Below are 19,775 nucleotides of genomic sequence, written 5' to 3'. Positions count from 1 at the left end.
AGTACACTCATTACGAGTAGTGTATTAATAAATTAAAGTAGTATTGCGGTACATGTAAGAAACATTGCAGTCATGTAACAAATTATCCTGCTACTGGTAGTATTGCTCACCTATGCTCTTCTTGAGACTGAAGCCGTAGTCTTTGTTGACCTCATCTAGCAGATTCCCCTTCAGTATCTCCATGTCCCTGCTGCTGTCCTGAATGCCAGGGGGCAGGAGCTTCATTATGTTCTTAATCTGCTGGGGGGGCTGGTGGGCCAGCATTGGGCTGTGGACGCCGTTACTAATGTAGTACACGTACCTCTGTAGAAATCAGCAAAACACTTCACATCAAGTATACATCCAAAATTAACACGCTGCCAAAAGAGTGAAAGCAATGGAACTATTGACTGACTAAATTGGTTGAATGGACTGGAGGCTATACTATTCTAATTGCCTGCTCTATTCTATTCCCACTATTATATTCTCCTCTATTCGGTTACATTCTATGTAATTCTATATAATATATAATATTTCCTTCTCTATTCTATTTCCTTCCATATTCCATTATATTTCCCTATCTATTCTATTTCCTTATCTATTCTATTCTGGATGCTTACCTCCAGGTCTCTTTCTGTAGGTTCTGTCTCAAAAGGCCACATCTGTTCCTCTTGGCGCCGCATGATGTCCAGCTGCTGTTTGGGAGTCAGGGGTCGGCTGATGGGGGGCAGAGGCTCTCTGGGGCTGAACTTAAGTCCAGGTGAGATCGAGGTGTCAGGAGCTGAATCCCTGGGATTGAGATGACAAAGCATTACAAAGACCACTTCAATGACACCCCTTTGTCCAGATTTCAGTGGTCAACACTTAATGTTGATGTATTTGATAGGTATCTTACCATCCCCTGGGGGTGAGTCTCTTTCTCTTCTCAGCTGGGCTAGATGCTAAAATGAGAATTAAGATAAAATATTCTATCTTGTTTTGGATATTATTGTTTTGATGCCACTCAATTCAGCACCGATCAGGTGGTCAGCAAAGTAGCAACAGTGGGATGAATCAGAATCAGAATTATTCACATATGAAAATGTCAAAAGGATACAAGGTGCAGGTACATCCCCAAGTGAGTCTTTGACGGTTCCAGGTCTCCTCTGTAGGTTTCTGATCTTCAGGTGACGAGCCTGGGGGCTGTAGTTGTTCCCAATGGACTCACTGGGGGTGCGATGGTGCCGTTGTTCCTTATAAGGGACAGCCAGAGTCCAAGAGGTGTTCTGGAGGATGGGTGGGTGATGGCTGTGCCTGAGAACAATCTGGAACAATTTAAAAGTAATGAGTTAACTTGCAGGAATGACATGGAATTGTCCTAGTAGGTATGCACACAAAGGAACACACTAATAATAATTTCCCACCAATCAATAGCACTTTAGGGACTGGCTTCTTTACATAAAGGTCTTACTTGGTAAAGCTCTGATGGTTCTTCACTAGAGGCCTGGGGCTGAGGTGGGAGACCAGGTAGTCCTCTTGCATGACTCATGTTATATATAGAATCATCCTCCATCTGCAGTTCAAATAGAAACTCTCACTCAGCTGAGCAAGGCTCTCTGGCCATTACATTCACAAACACACTTATGTTGTATGCATAATTTAGTTATCAAAACAAAGCATAGCCTACCTCTTTTAAGCGTTCCATTTTTAATTTAGGAAATTGTCAATTAAATAAGTAACGTCAAGCTAGAGGCAGTGGTTATACAGCGGATATAACATGTTTTTAAAGACTAAACCCTTTGAAATATGTGTCTAAAACACACGAACCCACTGCAAAACCTGCGAACACCAATGTGCGATGCAATTGTATCCGCACAGAATGATTTGAAACATTCCAATACACCCGAAACATTCCATTACAGTATGTCACAATTAGCCTACCTGTTGCTGGTGCTTTCGCGACAGAATTTCCATTCTGGCAACATGTCGTTTCTTAGCAAATGCCATTCCTAAAATGTATCACAAAGCTTCGTTTGTGACATCTCTCACAAAGTTTTCAAAGTGCCACTGCCACACTGCTTGAAATACCAACTCTGGCACCAACTCATACAGCCATTGTCATGACGAGTTGTAGGCGAAGTAGCTACTGTAGTCCACCATTCTACCCGGCTAATATAAGAATGGGAAAATCAATGTTGATGACACTATTCTGTAGTTAAAGAACTACAATCAGCTACAATGTCTCTATCCGGGGACTTCTCTCCCATGGTAACAGCTGTCGTTACCTAGCAACGTGAGGCACGAAAACTTTTAGGCATATGTTTCAATCAAATGTTTTTACTTAGAATGACCAGCAAATAGTACCAAATATTGTGCTTGAGCTGGACTAGAAAGACAGTTATTTTGCCTGTCATGAGATTTTGTTCTGACTGAGAGACTTGACAGAATACACTTAGCTGAGTCATACATATGGGATTTGAAGATTTATTTGTGCATGCAGTCATCCATAAACGCAATCATATTATGCTTCAACATGGGATGATTGTTGATAGGGAGATTGGACAAAGGGAATTCCCACGCCTACAATCAGTACCGCGAATGTATGTGAAAACATCGATTTACAAAAAGTTTCTAATGGCCACTAGGGGTCACAACAAGCTAGTTCGTGGTAGTGAGGTCAGTGAGGGTTTGGTTGCGCTGATGTGGCAAACAGAGGACAAACTTAATCAACTGTTCTCTGAGATTTAAAAGAAAGCCAACTTTGGGATTTTTGAAGATTAATATTGTTGTTTCAAGGTTGCACAGTGACATTGAAGACCTGCATCTCAATTCACGAGAGAGTAGACTAAGTAGACTTCTCATCCTACATTCCAGGTAGGCATATGATGCCTGCTTTTACTTATGTTTTGGGTTTTCTTATGCTGCTTTTGATGAATTACCATAGTGATGAAATTATAGTGAGGGAAATATGAGTCCTTTATTTTCTGTGCTGTCCTGACCCCTCTCTGGTACAGCCCGTGCTGTGCATTCTGGATACCTGTGGCTAAATCTCTTATAAAAATCAAAAAATCACCTTCAACACCCAACATGGTGCAAGAAGATTACGTCAAATGCTGCCCGAACTTGTCGAGACAGGGTCATTCCAACTGTGTTCAAAATTAGATTCACTCAGAGATAGACAGCTGATTAGACTTTTGAAAACATTGCTGCTTTTTTTGTGATAAAAGTTACTAAAGCAGGTTTTGTGAACTTGACATTCTGTCTTTGTCTTGTATAGAGTAACATTTATATTAGCTTTGTTTGACACAAAGCTAATATAACTGCCAGTGGCACTCTATTCAAGAAGAGAAGAGGACTGGACTGGTAACAAATAGACATTACATGATTTGTTGTGTTCCTTCAGGCTTGTCGGGTGTAAATTACTGGTAGTTGAATACAGGTTATTTAATGAAACTCATTGTGCAAGACTAAAGGAATTATTATCACAGTCTTAATTCATATAAGCAAGAGTGACTACTATTTCTCCATCATTTTTCCATTATTATGAGTGACCAATGGGGCCAATAAGTGCTGTGTGGCATACCTCCACTTTACATTGAGAATGTAACTTTTACATGTGAAGTTATGTTTAAGGCCATACAGGTTACAGGTAATAGCTTGGGAGTTCATTCAAGTTCAACTATAGTATTTGGCCACACATGGGCACGTCCAGGTCTGTCTGTCAGGGAATGGCTTTTATGCACAAACATGATAGATGAGACAGACCTCAGGGGATTGGAGATTTTCAAAATAAAAGTCCCAGAGCAGGCCCCTGACCCATTTTCATTGTGATGTACCATAAAGCGAATCATAAGGAAAAAGCTGTCTTTTCATGCTTGCCTGATGTAAATATAGGTGTTTAGACACTCTCGCCTGAGAGCAATGTGGCATTACAGGGATGATGGATAAGTAGTAGGGAGCACAACAAGAATGTAAGCGGCCTGGAAAGAGAAGGAAGGGCGATCCATCACACGCCCCCAAAGCCCTTCACTCGGTGTCTATTATTTAAGAGATTTCAGAGAAACCCTGGGGGAATGAATAAGGGGAAGAATACTAAAAAAAAGGAGTGAGGGAGGGAGCAGGCAATGAAAGATAAGGAAACAGTGTTTTTGAAGAGAGCACGAGAGAGAGGATTGACTGAGACCAGAAATCAGTTTGCTTAGAAGAACCCCATCAATACCCCATTGGTAATGTGCTGTGGTTTTTCTCTCTCACTACGGTACTTACCGTGGGTCTTAAAATAAAAAATAAAGCCCACCCAAGTTAAGGAACTCCATTGAGCTTTTAACTTAATACTTACTTTGTTGTAATGCTTCAGCATTTGGGACACTGTAAAGTCCATGGAGAACAAGAGTACCTCGTCCCAGCTGCCCACTGCACTGAGGCTAGGTAACATGGTCACCCCTGATAAATCCATGATAATCGAAAATTTCAATAAGCATCTCACCCCCGCAGCTACTCACCCAAGCCTCCCCAGCTTCTCCTTCACCCAAATCCAGACAGCAGATGTTCTGAAAGAGCTGCAAAACCTGGACCTGTACAAATCAGCTGGGCTAGACAATCTGGATCCTCTCTTTCTAAAACTATCCGCCGCCATTGTTGCAACCCCTATTACCAGCCTGTTCAACCTCTCTTTCGTATCGTCCCAGATCCCTAAAGATTGGAAAGCTGCCGCGGTCATCCCCCAAACTGTTACAGACCTATATCCATCCTGCCCTGCCTATCTAAAGTCTTCGAAAGCCAAGTTAATAAACAGATCACTGACCATTTCGAAATCCACCGTACCTTCTCCACTGTGCAATCCGGCTTCCGAGCCGGTCACAGGTGCACCTCAGCCACACTCAAGGTACTAAACAATATCATAACCGCCATCGATAAAAGACTGTGCACTGTGCAGCCGTCTTCATCGACCTGGCCAAGGCTTTCGACTCTGTCAATCACTGTATTCTTATCGGCACACTCAATAGCCTTGGTTTTTCTAATGACTGCCTCGCCTGGTTCACCAACTACTTTGCAGACAGAGTTCAGTGTGTTAAATCGGAGGGCATGTTGTCCAGACCTCTGGCAGTTTCTGTGGGGTGACCACAGGGTTCAATTCTCGGGCCGACTCTTTTCTCTGTATATATCAATGATGTCGCTCTTGCTGCGGACGATTCCCTGTTCCATCTCTACGCAGACAACACCATTCTGTATACCATTCTGGCCCTTCCTTGGACACTGTGCTAACTAACCTCCAAACAAGCTTCAATGCCATACAACACTCCTTCCGTGGCCTCCAACTGCTCTCAAACGCTAGTAAAACCAAATGCATGCTTTTCAACTGTTCGCTGCCCGCACCCGCCCGCACCCGGTTCCGACCTAGAATATGTGGACAACTAAAAATACCTAGGTGTCTTGCTAGGCTGTAAACTCTCCTTCCAGACTCATATTAAACATCTGCAATCAAATCTAGAATCAGCTTTCTATTTTGCAACAAAGCCTCCTTCACTCACGCCGCCAAACTTACCCTCGTAAAACTGACTATCCTACCGATCCTCGACTTTGGCGATGTCATCTACAAAATAGCTTCCAACACTCTACTCAGCAAACTGGATGCAGTCTATCACAGTGCCATCCGTTTTGTTACCAAATCACCTTATACCACCCACTACTGCGACCTGTATGCTCTAGTCGGCTGGCCCTCGCTACATATTTGTCAGACCTACTGGCTCCAGGTCATCTATAAATCTATGCTAGGTAAAGCTCCGCCTTATCTCAGTTCACTGGTCACAATAACAACACCCACCCGTAGCACACGTTCCAGCAGGCATATCTCACTGATCATCCCCAAAGCCAACACCTCATTTGGGCGCCTTTCCTTTCAGTTCTCTGCTGCCAGTGACTGGAACGAATTGCTGAAGTTGGAGACTTTCATTTCCCTCACCAACTTTAAACATCAACCTTCTGAGCAGCTAACTGATTGCTGCAGCTGTACATAGTCCATCTGTAAATAGCCCACCCAATCTATCTACGCCATCCCCATACTGTTTTTATTTATTTACTTTTCTGCTCTTTTGCACACCAGTATCTCTACTTGCACATCATCATCTGCTCATTCATCACTCCAGTGTTAATCTGCTAAATTGTAACTATTCGCTCCTATGGCCTATTTATTGCCTACCTCCTCATGCCTTTTGCACACACTGTACATAGACTTTCTTTTTTCTACTGTGTCATTGATTTGTTTGTGTTATTGGCTTGTTTATTGTTTACTCCATGTGTAAGTAACTCTGTGTTGTTGTCTGTGTCACACTGCTTTGCTTTATCTTGGCCAGGGCGCAGTTGCAAATGAGAACTTGTTCTCAACTAGCCTACCTGGTTAAATAAAGGTGAAATAAAAAATAAAAAAATTAAATTTAAAAAAGATGCAGTGGCGATTTTAGCATGTAAATCTTGGTGGGGCAAAAAAACATTTTTTTATTTTATTTAGACATCGCAACACTAAACAATACATGACTTGCACTAGAACGGTGACAAACGGTCCCCACAAACTGTTAGGGCCTACATAAAGCTGTCCCAACAACAGTCCTAACAACTTACCACTGCTCCACCTGGCTATCAGCAGATCATTGTCTGGCAGCAAAACAGTTCATTCAGCCTCATTTACTGCCTTTAAAAAAAATATAGTTAATATGGCTGACTTTGCTTAGAAAAATGTGATTTCTACTGGCAAATGAGATGTACAAACTATGACATAAGGGGGGGGGGGGGGGGGGGGGGGTGGAGCGGATAAGAGGCAACCCATAACGTATTAACTATTTGTTTAGCACTTTTGAAATGTACAGCGACAGAATTCAGAACATGGGCTGTTCTTACATTATTCTCACTGTACACCAAGTCAGAACCATGGGATAATTAAAGGGGGCATATACAGTGCCTTGCGAAAGTATTCGGCCCCCTTGAACTTTGCGACCTTTTGCCACATTTCAGGCTTCAAACATAAAGATATAAAACTGTATTTTTTTGTGAAGAATCAACAACAAGTGGGACACAATCATGAAGTGGAACGACATTTATTGGATATTTCAAACTTTTTTAACAAATCAAAAACTGAAAAATTGGGCGTGCAAAATTATTCAGCCCCCTTAAGTTAATACTTTGTAGCGACACCTTTTGCTGCGATTACAGCTGTAAGTCGCTTGGGGTATGTCTCTATCAGTTTTGCACATCGAGAGACTGAAATTTTTTCCCATTCCTCCTTGCAAAACAGCTCGAGCTCAGTGAGGTTGGATGGAGAGCAATTGTGAACAGCAGTTTTCAGTTCTTTCCACAGATTCTCGATTGGATTCAGGTCTGGACTTTGACTTGGCCATTCTAACACCTGGATATGTTTATTTTTGAACCATTCCATTGTAGATTTTGCTTTATGTTTTGGATCATTGTCTTGTTGGAAGACAAATTTCCGTCCCAGTCTCAGGTCTTTTGCAGACTCCATCAGGTTTTCTTCCAGAATGGTCCTGTATTTGTCTCCATCCATCTTCCCATCAATTTTAACCATCTTCCCTGTCCCTGCTGAAGAAAAGCAGGCCAAACCATGATGCTGCCACCACCATGTTTGACAGTGGGGATGGTGTGTTCAGCTGTGTTGCTTTTACGCCAAACATAACGTTTTGCATTGTTGCCAAAAAGTTCAATTTTGGTTTCATCTGACCAGAGCACCTTCTTCCACATGTTTGGTGTGTCTCCCAGGTGGCTTGTGGCAAACTTTAAACAACACTTTTTATGGATATCTTTAAGAAATGGCTTTCTTCTTGCCACTCTTCCATAAAGGCCAGATTTGTGCAATATACGACTGATTGTTGTCCTATGGACAGAGTCTCCCACCTCAGCTGTAGATCTCTGCAGTTCATCCAGAGTGATCATGGGCCTCTTGGCTGCATCTCTGATCAGTCTTCTCCTTGTATGAGCTGAAAGTTTAGAGGGACGGCCAGGTCTTGGTAGATTTGCAGTGGTCTGATACTCCTTCCATTTCAATATTATCGCTTGCACAGTGCTCCTTGGGATGTTTAAAGCTTGGGAAATCTTTTTGTATCCAAATCCGGCTTTAAACTTCTTCACAACAGTATCTCGGACCTGCCTGGTGTGTTCTTTGTTCTTCATGATGCTCTCTGCGCTTTTGACGGACCTCTGAGACTATCACAGTGCAGGTGTATTTATACGGAGACTTGATTACACAGAGGTGGATTGTATTTATCATCATTAGTCATTTAGGTCAACATTGGATCATTCAGAGATCCTCACTGAACTTCTGGAGAGAGTTTGCTGCACTGAAAGTAAAGGGGCTGAATAATTTTGCACGCCCAATTCTTCAATTTTTGATTTGTTAAAAAAGTTTGAAATATCCAATAAATGTCGTTCCACTTCATGATTGTGTCCCACTTGTTGTTGATTCTTCACAAAAAAATACAGTTTTATATCTTTATGTTTGAAGCCTGAAATGTGGCAAAAGGTCGCAAAGTTCAAGGGGGCCGAATACTTTCGCAAGGCACTGTAAGTAGACAACGAAAGCACTTACAATATTCGATGAGGACATTACTCTAAAACAGGCTATAGGCTACATGTACATCACCAAGTCAGAACAGTAGGCTAAGTTATGAGGGGAAAAGGGACCAAATTATTAGGGTGAGGAACATGGGCTACTAACAGCTTACTACACAACATACACTTAGTATTACTTTCTTAACTAGAGTATACATATCTCCCTGAGATATTACATAATTTATGCAGCAACATCGAAGACATTTTTGGACTCACCTTATGCTGTACTTACTTGAACAGGAAGGTGGCGCAGCGGTCCTTCATGGGCAAATTTTGTCATCAAACTTTATCATCAAAGTCTGGCATTCTCTGGATTTATGGTGCTAACAAGACAACTGGGAACTCTGAAAAAAACAAAGTCGAATCATGATGATGTCAGTGATCTTCAGGTTCGGAGCTCTAGAAAGCGGCCTGAGTTCCCGACTTGCAATTCCGAATTGGATTACCGTTCAAAACGTATTTTTCAGAGTTCCCAGTTTTCTTGAACTCACTGAAGTCTGAAATTTCCCAGTTCTGAGGTTCCAGTTGTTTTGAGTGCGGCCATAGTCATGCTGGATTGACAGCATGGCCAATGTTGAATGTTCATAATTTTAAACTTGGAAAAGAGATGCTTAAATCCAGACTTGGACCACACACCCACTCCACTGAATAGCAGGCTAGTGATTGCTTTGCAATGCTTGCAGTTAGCCACCGATTCCTTCCAAACCACTCATTGTTGAACATGCGATTTCCAACCTGTCATGTAATATTTATGTCCAATGGCCAATGAACACCGATACGTTTAATCTCTAATTTCTCTTCATAATTTCTCTTCATATGACAAGAATTGAATAGGATTTGCCAGTAGATTGTTGACTTGATTCATGATGATGACTGCTAGCTTGCTAGCTAAGATTTTGAAAGTATGATGTCCAATCAAAGCTACGATGGATATAACGTGATTTGATGTAATTTTATCTGTGGCCAATGACCTTGAGCCTTCTTGGATGGGCACTTCTAATGTAACTCTGTGGCAGCACCCAAGGGGCTTGAATTTTCGAGCTCTAGCCGTAGATTTTGCGGTGACATGGTCTCCCAATGAGTGACAGAACAATGATCCAATCTCGGCGCAACTAGAGAACATTACCAACCCCTACTCTCCATATTTTCCACTGACTGCCCCACCATGACAGAAAGCACTGAGCTAGGCTGAAACACCAGCATTTTGGAGCTGCCTTACTCAAGGAAACAAAAAAAAGACCAAGATGGTCTGCGGCTTTATTAACTCAATGATTTTATATATTTCTTTACAAACTGATATGTAACATGTATTAATGCCAAAATAACATGCAAAACAGGCAATGTTTTTAATCCCTGCCCCACCTGCCCTAAATGACTGGTCGCTACTGAACATATGAACACACATAAGACATGGCAAAATGTGTAGAATTGCAGGAAATTAGTTTTAAAACGGGAACATTTTCTCTCAGCTCAGCCCCATGGCAAAATGTTCAGAATTACAGGAAATAAGCTTTAAAACTGCAAAATGATCTCACCGCCAACAAGAGGTGTGTGAGCAGTTTGTGTCACGGACAGCTTGTGTGTGTGTGTTGGGGAGGGGGGTTACTACACTGTTAAATGACAATATCCATCCGGTCCTTTGCTACTTTGGAAATTTGTGTGACCATACCTTCTCAAATAGTGACACTTAATAATTTGAGCTAACAAGAATAGTCCTGTCAAAATATATATATTTTTACCTTTATTTAACTTGGCAAGTCAGTTAAGAACAAATTCTTAATTAGAATGACGGCCTACCTGGCCAAACCCAGACGACACCGGGCGAATTGTCCTCCGCCCTATTGGACTCCCAATCACAGCTGGATGTGATACAGCCTGGATTCGAACAAGGGACTGCAGTGACGCCTCTTGCATTGAGATTCAGTGCCTTAGGCCGCTGCACCACTCAGGAGAATGGGCCATCATATGTATATGTTTTTAGGTAACACTTCATTTGGATCTTCCATCCCCTTACCCTAACCCTTATCATAAACCTAACCGTAACCTTAGCAAGCAGTTGCTTATCAAGATAGTTTGTTGATAGTATGACCATCTGTAGAGCATCTACAGATCGAACATCCTGATTATCCAAATCAAGTGTGACCTGTTTTTATGCTGCTCTCCTCTTCTCTTCTTCTCTTCTTCTTTTTCAAGTGATACAATAGGAAATGAAACACAAAAACCCAGAGCTACTGTTCTATGACTAAGCATTTAATTACCCTCCCTCTGAACCAGCATTTATATGAACCTCTCCTCTCCCTCCTACTCTCTTCTTTGTTTTACTTGTATTTTAAACTGTCATCATCTGAATAGTCCCTTCTTGTTTTCTTCCATTTGGTACGCAATGAACACGACCCAGACCATTGTAGCCCCTGTGTGTGCAACAGCATAGACCTTGGGAGTGACAGCGTCTGTAGTAGTTGAACTCTCCTCTAGGAAACGATAACTTGGCTGTGCTAGCAGGGGATGCTGCAGGTCAGAGACGGCAACCTGTGACATTATCGCCGTCAAGTGTGGCTCAGGTCCTTACTCGGAGAAGATAGATTGCCGTACTGTGAGCGGCATTCTTAGTGAACAGTTGCTGATATTATACATGACTGTGTACATCCATACAGTGACTTCTATAGTTCAAAAGTGTTATCCCTGAACAACTACATTGCATGCCTCAAGCTTTTTGTGTAATATGTATATGTATGTATAATATGTAATGTAATAACATTTACAGTCTCACATACAGTATAGATACTGTATTTTGAGCCAAGGGTGTGATACCAAACTGTGTGATAAAGGAATGTGGACAGTGATGTGTCCAGAGATAATGGGAGTCTGTGTAAATCACAGACATACAGTGCCTTGTGAAAGTATTCGGCCCCCTTGAACTTTGCGACCTTTTGCCACATTTCAGGCTTCAAACATAAAGATATAAAACTGTATTTTTTTGTGAAGAATCAACAACAAGTGGGACACAATCATGAAGTGGAACGACATTTATTGGATATTTCAAACTTTTTTAACAAATCAAAAACTGAAAAATTGGGCGTGCAAAATTATTCAGCCCCTTTACTTTCAGTGCAGCAAACTCTCTCCAGAAGTTCAGTGAGGATCTCTGAATGATCCAATGTTGACCTAAATGACTAATGATGATAAATACAATCCACCTGTGTGTAATCAAGTCTCCGTATAAATGCACCTGCACTGTGATAGTCTCAGAGGTCCGTTAAAAGCGCAGAGAGCATCATGAATAACAAGGAACACACCAGGCAGGTCCGAGATACTGTTGTGAAGAAGTTTAAAGCCGGATTTGGATACAAAAAGATTTCCCAAGCTTTAAACATCCCAAGGAGCACTGTGCAAGCGATAATATTGAAATGGAAGGAGTATCAGACCACTGCAAATCTACCAAGACCTGGCCGATCCTCTAAACTTTCAGCTCATACAAGGAGAAGACTGATCAGAGATGCAGCCAAGAGGCTCATGATCACTCTGGATGAACTGCAGAGATCTACAGCTGAGGTGGGAGACTCTGTCCATAGGACAACAATCAGTCGTATATTGCACAAATCTGGCCTTTATGGAAGAGTGGCAAGAAGAAAGCCTTAAAGATTTCTTTCTTAAAGATATCCATAAAAAGTATTGTTTAAAGTTTGCCACAAGCCACCTGGGAGACACACCAAACATGTGGAAGAAGGTGCTCTGGTCAGATGAAACCAAAATGGAACTTTTTGGCAACAATGCAAAACGTTATGTTTGGCGTAAAAGCAACACAGCTGAACACACCATCCCCACTGTCAAACATGGTGGTGGCAGCATCATGGTTTGGGCCTGCTTTTCTTCAGCAGGGACAGGGAAGATGGTTAAAATTGATGGGAAGATGGATGGAGCCAAATACAGGACCATTCTGGAAGAAAACCTGATGGAGTCTGCAAAAGACCTGAGACTGGGACGGAGATTTGTCTTCCAACAAGACAATGATCCAAAACACAAAGCAAAATCTACAATGGAATGGTTCAAAAATAAACATATCCAGGTGTTAGAATGGCCAAGTCAAAGTCCAGACCTGAATCTAATCGAGAATCTGTGGAAAGAACTGAAAACTGCTGTTCACAAATGCTCTCCATCCAACCTCACTGAGCTCGAGCTGTTTTGCAAGGAGGAATGGGAAAAAATTTCAGTCTCTCGATGTGCAAAACTGATAGAGACATACCCCAAGCGACTTACAGCTGTAATCGCAGCAAAAGGTGGCACTACAAAGTATTAACTTAAGGGGGCTGAATAATTTTGCACGCCCAATTTTTCAGTTTTTGATTTGTTAAAAAAGTTTGAAATATCCAATAAATGTCGTTCCACTTCATGATTGTGTCCCACTTGTTGTTGATTCTTCACAAAAAAATACAGTTTTATATCTTTATGTTTGAAACCTGAAATGTGGCAAAAGGTTGCAAAGTTCAAGGGGGCCGAATACTTTCGCAAGGCACTGTATGTATATGTTGATGATGTGAGTCCGAGACCAACAAACAGTCTGAGGTGTTTAACAATGACTCCACGGCTCTCTTGAAGTACAATCCAGGCCTGGGTCACAAGGTGACTGTTCGATGGGTAACTCGAAGAAGCCATTAAATATTTAGGTGGCCTCCTTTTCATGATCATTGTATGTAAACAAGCATATTCTCTGTGTGATTGACGCACGATCTATTAGCCTGGCACGGCAGTGAAAGCTTATACAGCCCCTTAGTGTAAAAGGAAAAGAGGGCTACAGAGGGTAATTCATTATCCAGTCTTTTCAGATATGATAAGACCGCTGAGTAGATTGTCATGGTGTTATAAGATATAATGGGCAAAATCCACTTTTGAGTAAATTCAAGGTTAAAGACAATATGGTGCTCTAGGCACTTAGAAAAGAGGGTTCATCAATAGTTATTTGGCAAGAGTGATGGTTCTATGTAGGGCTCCCGAGTGGCGCTGTGGTCTAAGGCACTGCATCTCAGAGCTAGAGGCATCACTACAGACCCTGGTTTGATTCCAGTCTGTATCACAACCAACTGTCGTTGGGAGTCCCATAGGGGCCCAGTGTTGTTAGGGTTTGGCTGGGGTAGGACATCATTGTAAATAAGAAATTGTTGTTAAGTGACTTGCCTAATAAAATAGAACCATAACGACTCAAAGAAGCCTAGGAGCCAGTCAAGGTTTCTTGATCCTTTTTTAGTGAAAATGTAAGGCCAGCAGCTCTTTTTGTGCAACCATGAGTGAGTGTCATTTCTGTTTATCTAATCTGTTGCACATGATTGCGGCCAGTAACGGCGTCTTGATAACGGTGTCTTGATCGTAAGTCCTTGTGTCAATTAAGAACTGTTGTCTAAATTATGGGTTCTCAAACCTCTCCTCGTGGACCCCCAGATTTTCCATGTATTTGATCTATTCCAGAAGTTGCACACTTGATTCAACTTGTCAACTAGCACAATAACCACGGGACACAGATGTCATTAGATTTAGATTCAAAAATAAAGAATTCCCTTACAGTGCCTTGCGAAAGTATTCGGTCCCCTTGAACTTTGCGACCTTTTGCCACATTTCAGGCTTCAAACATAAAGATATAAAACTGTATTTTTTTTGTGAAGAATCAACAACAAGTGGGACACAATCATGAAGTGGAACGACATTTATTGGATATTTCAAACTTTTTTAACAAATCAAAAACTGAAAAATTGGGCGTGCAAAATGATTCAGCCCCCTTAAGTTAATACTTTGTAGCGCCACCTTTTGCTGCGATTACAGCTGTAAGTCGCTTGGGGTATGTCTCTATCAGTTTCGCACATCGAGAGACTGAAATTTTTTCCCATTCCTCCTTGCAAAACAGCTCGAGCTCAGTGAGGTTGGATGGAGAGCATTTGTGAACAGCAGTTTTCAGTTCTTTCCACAGATTCTCGATTGGATTCAGGTCTGGACTTTGACTTGGCCATTCTAACACCTGGATATGTTTATTATTGAACCATTCCATTGTAGATTTTGCTTTATGTTTTGGATCATTGTCTTGTTGGAAGACAAATCTCCGTCCCAGTCTCAGGTCTTTTGCAGACTCCATCAGGTTTTCTTCCAGAATGGTCCTGTATTTGGCTCCATCCATCTTCCCATCAATTTTAACCATCTTCCCTGTCCCTGCTGAAGAAAAGCAGGCCCAAACCATGATGCTGCCACCACCATGTTTGACAGTGGGGATGGTGTGAGCTGTGTTGCTTTAACGCCAAACATAACGTTTTGCATTGTTGCCAAAAAGTTCCATTTTGGTTTCATCTGACCAGAGCACCTTCTTCCACATGTTTGGTGTGTCTCCCAGGTGGCTTGTGGCAAACTTTAAACAACACTTTTTATGGATATCTTTAAGAAATGGCTTTCTTCTTGCCACTCTTCCATAAAGGCCAGATTTGTGCAATATACGACTGATTGTTGTCCTATGGACAGAGTCTCCCACCTCAGCTGTAGATCTCTGCAGTTCATCCAGAGTGATCATGGGCCTCTTGGCTGCATCTCTGATCAGTCTTCTCCTTGTATGAGCTGAAAGTTTAGAGGGACGGCCAGGTCTTGGTAGATTTGCAGTGGTCTGATACTCCTTCCATTTCAATATTATCGCTTGCACAGTGCTCCTTGGGATGTTTAAAGCTTGGGAAATATTTTTGTATCCAAATCCGGCTTTAAACTTCTTCACAACAGTATCTCGGACCTGCCTGGTGTGTTCCTTGTTCTTCATGATGCTCTCTGCGCTTTTAACGGACCTCTGAGACTATCACAGTGCAGGTGCATTTATACGGAGACTTGATTACACACAGGTGGATTGTATTTATCATCATTAGTCATTTAGGTCAACATTGGATCATTCAGAGATCCTCACTGAACTTCTGGAGAGAGTTTGCTGCACTGAAAGTAAAGGGGCTGAATAATTTTGCACGCCCAATTTTTCAGTTTTTGATTTGTTAAAAAAGTTTGAAATATCCAATGAATGTCGTTCCACTTCATGATTGTGTCCCACTTGTTGTTGATTCTTCACAAAAAAATACAGTTTTATATCTTTATGTTTGAAGCCTGAAATGTGGCAAAAGGTCGCAAAGTTCAAGGGGGCCGAATACTTTCACAAGGCACTGTATTTATTTAGACATTATAAAGAAAACATTTTTGAAACAAGGCCAGCTACGTTCACACTGCTATATTGACCTGAGCTTTGCTGTTGGGAAACCACTACAATGTGCAACTTTCAGCTGTGGCAGATGCATCGCCCCTGTCGACTTCTGTCCGTAGTCGTCTGTAGTTGCCTTTAGTAGACTAACAACTTGAACACCCCCAATATAATATGACTAACCAGAATAAAGAACCCTGTATGTTTCTTCAAAAGGTTATTTGGGGATCCTTTGAGTTTGAGACTGGTTCTATATAGAACGTTAAGAAAAGGGTTCTTTATAGCACCATCTATATAGCACCATAAAGGTTATATAAAGAACCATTAAAAACAGTTATTTGTAGTACCAAAAACGGGTTGAAACGATGGCAGAATCCTTTTTGGTGCTATATAGATTATAAAAAAACTTGTTTTATGGTTCTTTACAGAACTGTTGGAACGGGTTAAATATAGCACACTGTAAAAAGGCCAACTTAACCAATTGCTTGATCAGCATTTTTCTGTGAGTTGAGTGGATTTCAAAAGAACAAGAATTTGAGCTCATGAGTTAGTTTATTTAACAAACTGCTTGAAGTGAGCCGAATTTAAAAAAAAATGTTGAGTGAAATGACAAATTAATGTTTGCTGAAAAACCACACCCATCATTACCATATTTCCCAGCATGCTCTATTGCAAGTTGATTATCAGAATTGTTCTTTTTAATCTGTGTTTTTGCATGTTTTTTATTTTGACCTTTTTTTAACTAAGCAAGTCAGTTAAGAACAAATTCTTATTTTCAATGATGGCCTAGGAACTGTGGGTTAACAGCCTGTTCAGGGGCAGAATGTCAGCTTGGAGATTTGAACTTGCAACCTTCCGGTTACTAGTCCAACGCTCTAACCACTAGGTTACCCTGCCGCCCCAGGGTACATTGATTGGTTGATTAATCTTACGCTACACAAACATAAATAACATACATTTTTCTAAACTAATCCAATCTCTTAGTAGTTTGACTTTTTACACATGTTACTGAGATGGCTGTTCCAGTTTATACGATTTTGGTTGTCTCAATAAAGAATAAATTCCCTATCCTGGCAGTTATTCTCAGTGCAAGTTGAGTGATTAAAAGTTCCAGTTGTTGAATATTTGGCTGGATTCCAACATGAATTACACATGGGCCATTCAGTGTGGAATGGAGTTATGCAGGAACTCTGAATTTTCAGATGAACAAACCATACACCTCTTTCAATCTGCACTGTTCAAGTAAATGTGTATTTGTAAATGTTTTAAAAGTAGTGATTGTGTGCAGAGTTATAAGGTTTGTTAAACTTTGAAATCAATGGATTTTGTTTGGCATACATTTTAAAGTGATAATAATTCTGTAACCGTGGAAATACCCACATCACTTTGCAAACCAGCATAATGTGACTTGCAGGCTTGATGTGCCTGTAAAGCAGGAGTCTCAGACCATTGCATTAGGGTGTATCTAGGCCCTTAAAGAAAGGACTTATGATATATGTAATGTATTGTCATAGAGTTACATTTTACACTGCGAAATATACAAATAAGATTTAAAAAACATTCTCAAGTTGAATTGTATGTTCACTCAACCCAAAATGCAATGTTGAGTGAAAATACAAATCAATTTGAGAATTCATGTTGGTTGGTTCAGCTACAGTGCATTCGGAAAGTATTCAGCCACTTTTCCCACATTTTGTTAGTTACCGCCTTATTCTAAAATGGATCAAATTAATTGTTTTCCTCATCAATCTACACACTATACCCCATACTGACAAAGCAAAAACAGGTTAAGAAATTTTTGCAAATGTATTTTTAATAAAAAACAGAATTACCTTATTTACATAAGTATTCAGACCCTTTGCTATGAGACTCGAAATTGAGCTCAGGTGCATCCTGTTTCGATTGATCATCCTTGAGATGTTTCCACAACTTTATTGGAGTCCCCCTGTGGTAAATTCAATTGATTGGACATGATGTGGAAAGGCACACACCTGTCTATATAAGGTCCCACAGTTGACAGTGCATGTCAGAGCAAAAACCAAGCCATGAGGTCGAAGGAATTGTTCGTAAAAACTTCTGAAGCATTGAAGGTCCCCAAGAACACAGTGACCTGCATCATTCTTAAATTTAAGAAGTTTGGAACGATGAAGACTCTTCCTAGAGCCGGCAAAACTGTACAATCGGGGGGGAGAAGGGCCTTGGTCAGGGAGGTGACCAAGAACCCGATGGTCACTCTGACAGAGCTTCAGAGTTACTCTGTGGAGATGGGAGAACCTTCCAGAAGGACAACCATCTCTGCAGCACTCTACCAATCAGGCCTTTATGGTAGAGTGGCCAGTGACTTGGAGTTTCTCTGGTCTGTCTCTGGTCTAGATTGAACTCTTTGGCTAGAATACCAAGCGTCACGTCTGGAGAAAACCTGGCACCATCCCTACAATGAAGCATGGTGGTGGCAGCATCATGCTGTGGGGATGTTTTTCAGCAGCAGGGACTGGGAGACTAGTCAGGATCGAGGGGAAGATAAACAGTTCAAAGTACAGAGAGATCCTTGATGAAAACCTGCTCCAGAGCAATCGAACATCTCTGGAGAGACCTGAAAATAACTGTGCAGCACCGCTCCCCATCCAACCTGACAGAGCTTGAGAGGATCTGCAGAGAAGAATGGGAGAAACTCCCCAAATACAGGTGTGCCAAGCTTGTAGCATCATACCCAAGAAGACTCGAGGCTGTAATCGCTGCCAAAGGTGCTACAACATAGTACTGAGTAAAGATTCTGAATACTTAGGTAAATGTGATATTTCAGTTTTGTATTTTTTTATAAATCTGCTAACATAGCTAAAATGAGTTCAATTTAATCAATGTTAGAATAAGGCTGAAAGTAACAAAATGTAGAAAAAGTAAAGGGGTCTGAATACTTTCAAAGTGCACTGTATACCCAAATGTTGCGCAAACTCAAACTTATTGTAGCTGGTTGCCTTATAATTAATTGTATGTTGAATCAACTTCAATTATATTGTGTTGAGCAAACTAACAATCCTATCGCTGCTGGTGGCCTAACAATTGTATGTTGAATCAACAAATTTGTTTTTACAGTGCACCAAAAAGAGTTCTGCTATTCTTACAGGCCACAGCACCCTTATTTGACACAATATAGAACTATTATTACTATTAAGTAATTAAGTGAACTACAGTGAACTGTTACAGTAATAGTATTATATTTTCCCATACCAAGGTAAGCCTTTATGATTTATGAGTTTCTTTCTTTTTTATGACAATGCATGACTCAAAGTGATAAAGAAAGGGGTGATAAGACCCCTTTACTTTGCCAGTTCATGTTTCTTCATTTCCCATTTCTATGGCCATCCCACTGCTGAAAAATGTCACCTCAAGTTGTACTTCCTGGTCCATTACACACTTCCTCCTCTTTCCTCAACTTCATACTGTTACACAGCATATTGTGTGGGCCACAACTAAATTAAAGCAATTGGACACAAAACGTACAGTATTTTCCATTAATTGCAGATGATAGTGGTGTGTAGTGGATGGAAAACTCATTAAAGTTGGGGAATGAATAATGAATTAGGGCGAGCTGGTGTTGTGGTAGCTTGGTTTACATCTTCCCTGGGCCGGGCCCTATTTTGTCTCCCATGGGGGGGCAGAGAGGTGGGGAGGTGGCTAGGGGGCAGCCGGTGACAAAGCGAGGAAGGGAGACGGGTAGGCAGAGGGCCATATCAACTTAGCACCCAAGGTGAAAGTGAGGAGAAGGCTGTGCTGATTGTCTAAGCCAGCGCTAGGCTCATCAGGCAAAAATGGAAAAAGACCCAGCTAGCCAGGGGACACTGAGCCGAAACATGTGGACTGCAAGGGAACCATGACCACCGGCGGCCATTAGAGGAAACACAACCTAGCCTCTTTGTAGTTCTGTATTTGAGAGAGAGAAAAACTCAGTAGTGCTTACTGCCACATGAGAGGTGTTGTATATACCTGATTATGAACG

At 41.3% G+C, this 19,775-nt stretch overlaps 1 protein-coding gene across 2 annotated transcripts in view; it reads right to left on the bottom strand.

The window, feature by feature from the left end:
* Positions 1-19,775, bottom strand: part of dnah3 (dynein axonemal heavy chain 3) — a 73,030-nt gene that overhangs the window by 45,634 nt on the left and 7,621 nt on the right. The window contains exons 1-6 of one of the 2 annotated variants that reach the window (XM_036946454.2): positions 1,900-2,226; positions 1,430-1,531; positions 1,076-1,283; positions 875-920; positions 600-768; positions 111-303 (exon numbers count right to left, since the gene is read on the bottom strand). In XM_036946454.2, the coding sequence (XP_036802349.2) occupies positions 111-303; positions 600-768; positions 875-920; positions 1,076-1,283; positions 1,430-1,531; positions 1,900-1,965 (784 nt within the window). In that variant the 5' untranslated portion in view covers positions 1,966-2,226. Of the gene's footprint in view, positions 1-110; positions 304-599; positions 769-874; positions 921-1,075; positions 1,284-1,429; positions 1,532-1,899; positions 2,227-19,775 lie in introns of those variants that run through there. The other variant, XM_090202171.1, reaches the window with a different exon arrangement.

Source organism: Oncorhynchus mykiss, chromosome 16 (assembly GCF_057628025.1).
Source record: "Oncorhynchus mykiss isolate SJ-2025 chromosome 16, ASM5762802v1, whole genome shotgun sequence".
Lineage (NCBI taxonomy): Eukaryota > Metazoa > Chordata > Actinopteri > Salmoniformes > Salmonidae > Oncorhynchus > Oncorhynchus mykiss.
Note: the sequence above shows the minus strand (reverse complement) of the source record. Positions and strands in the feature narration are given on the sequence as shown.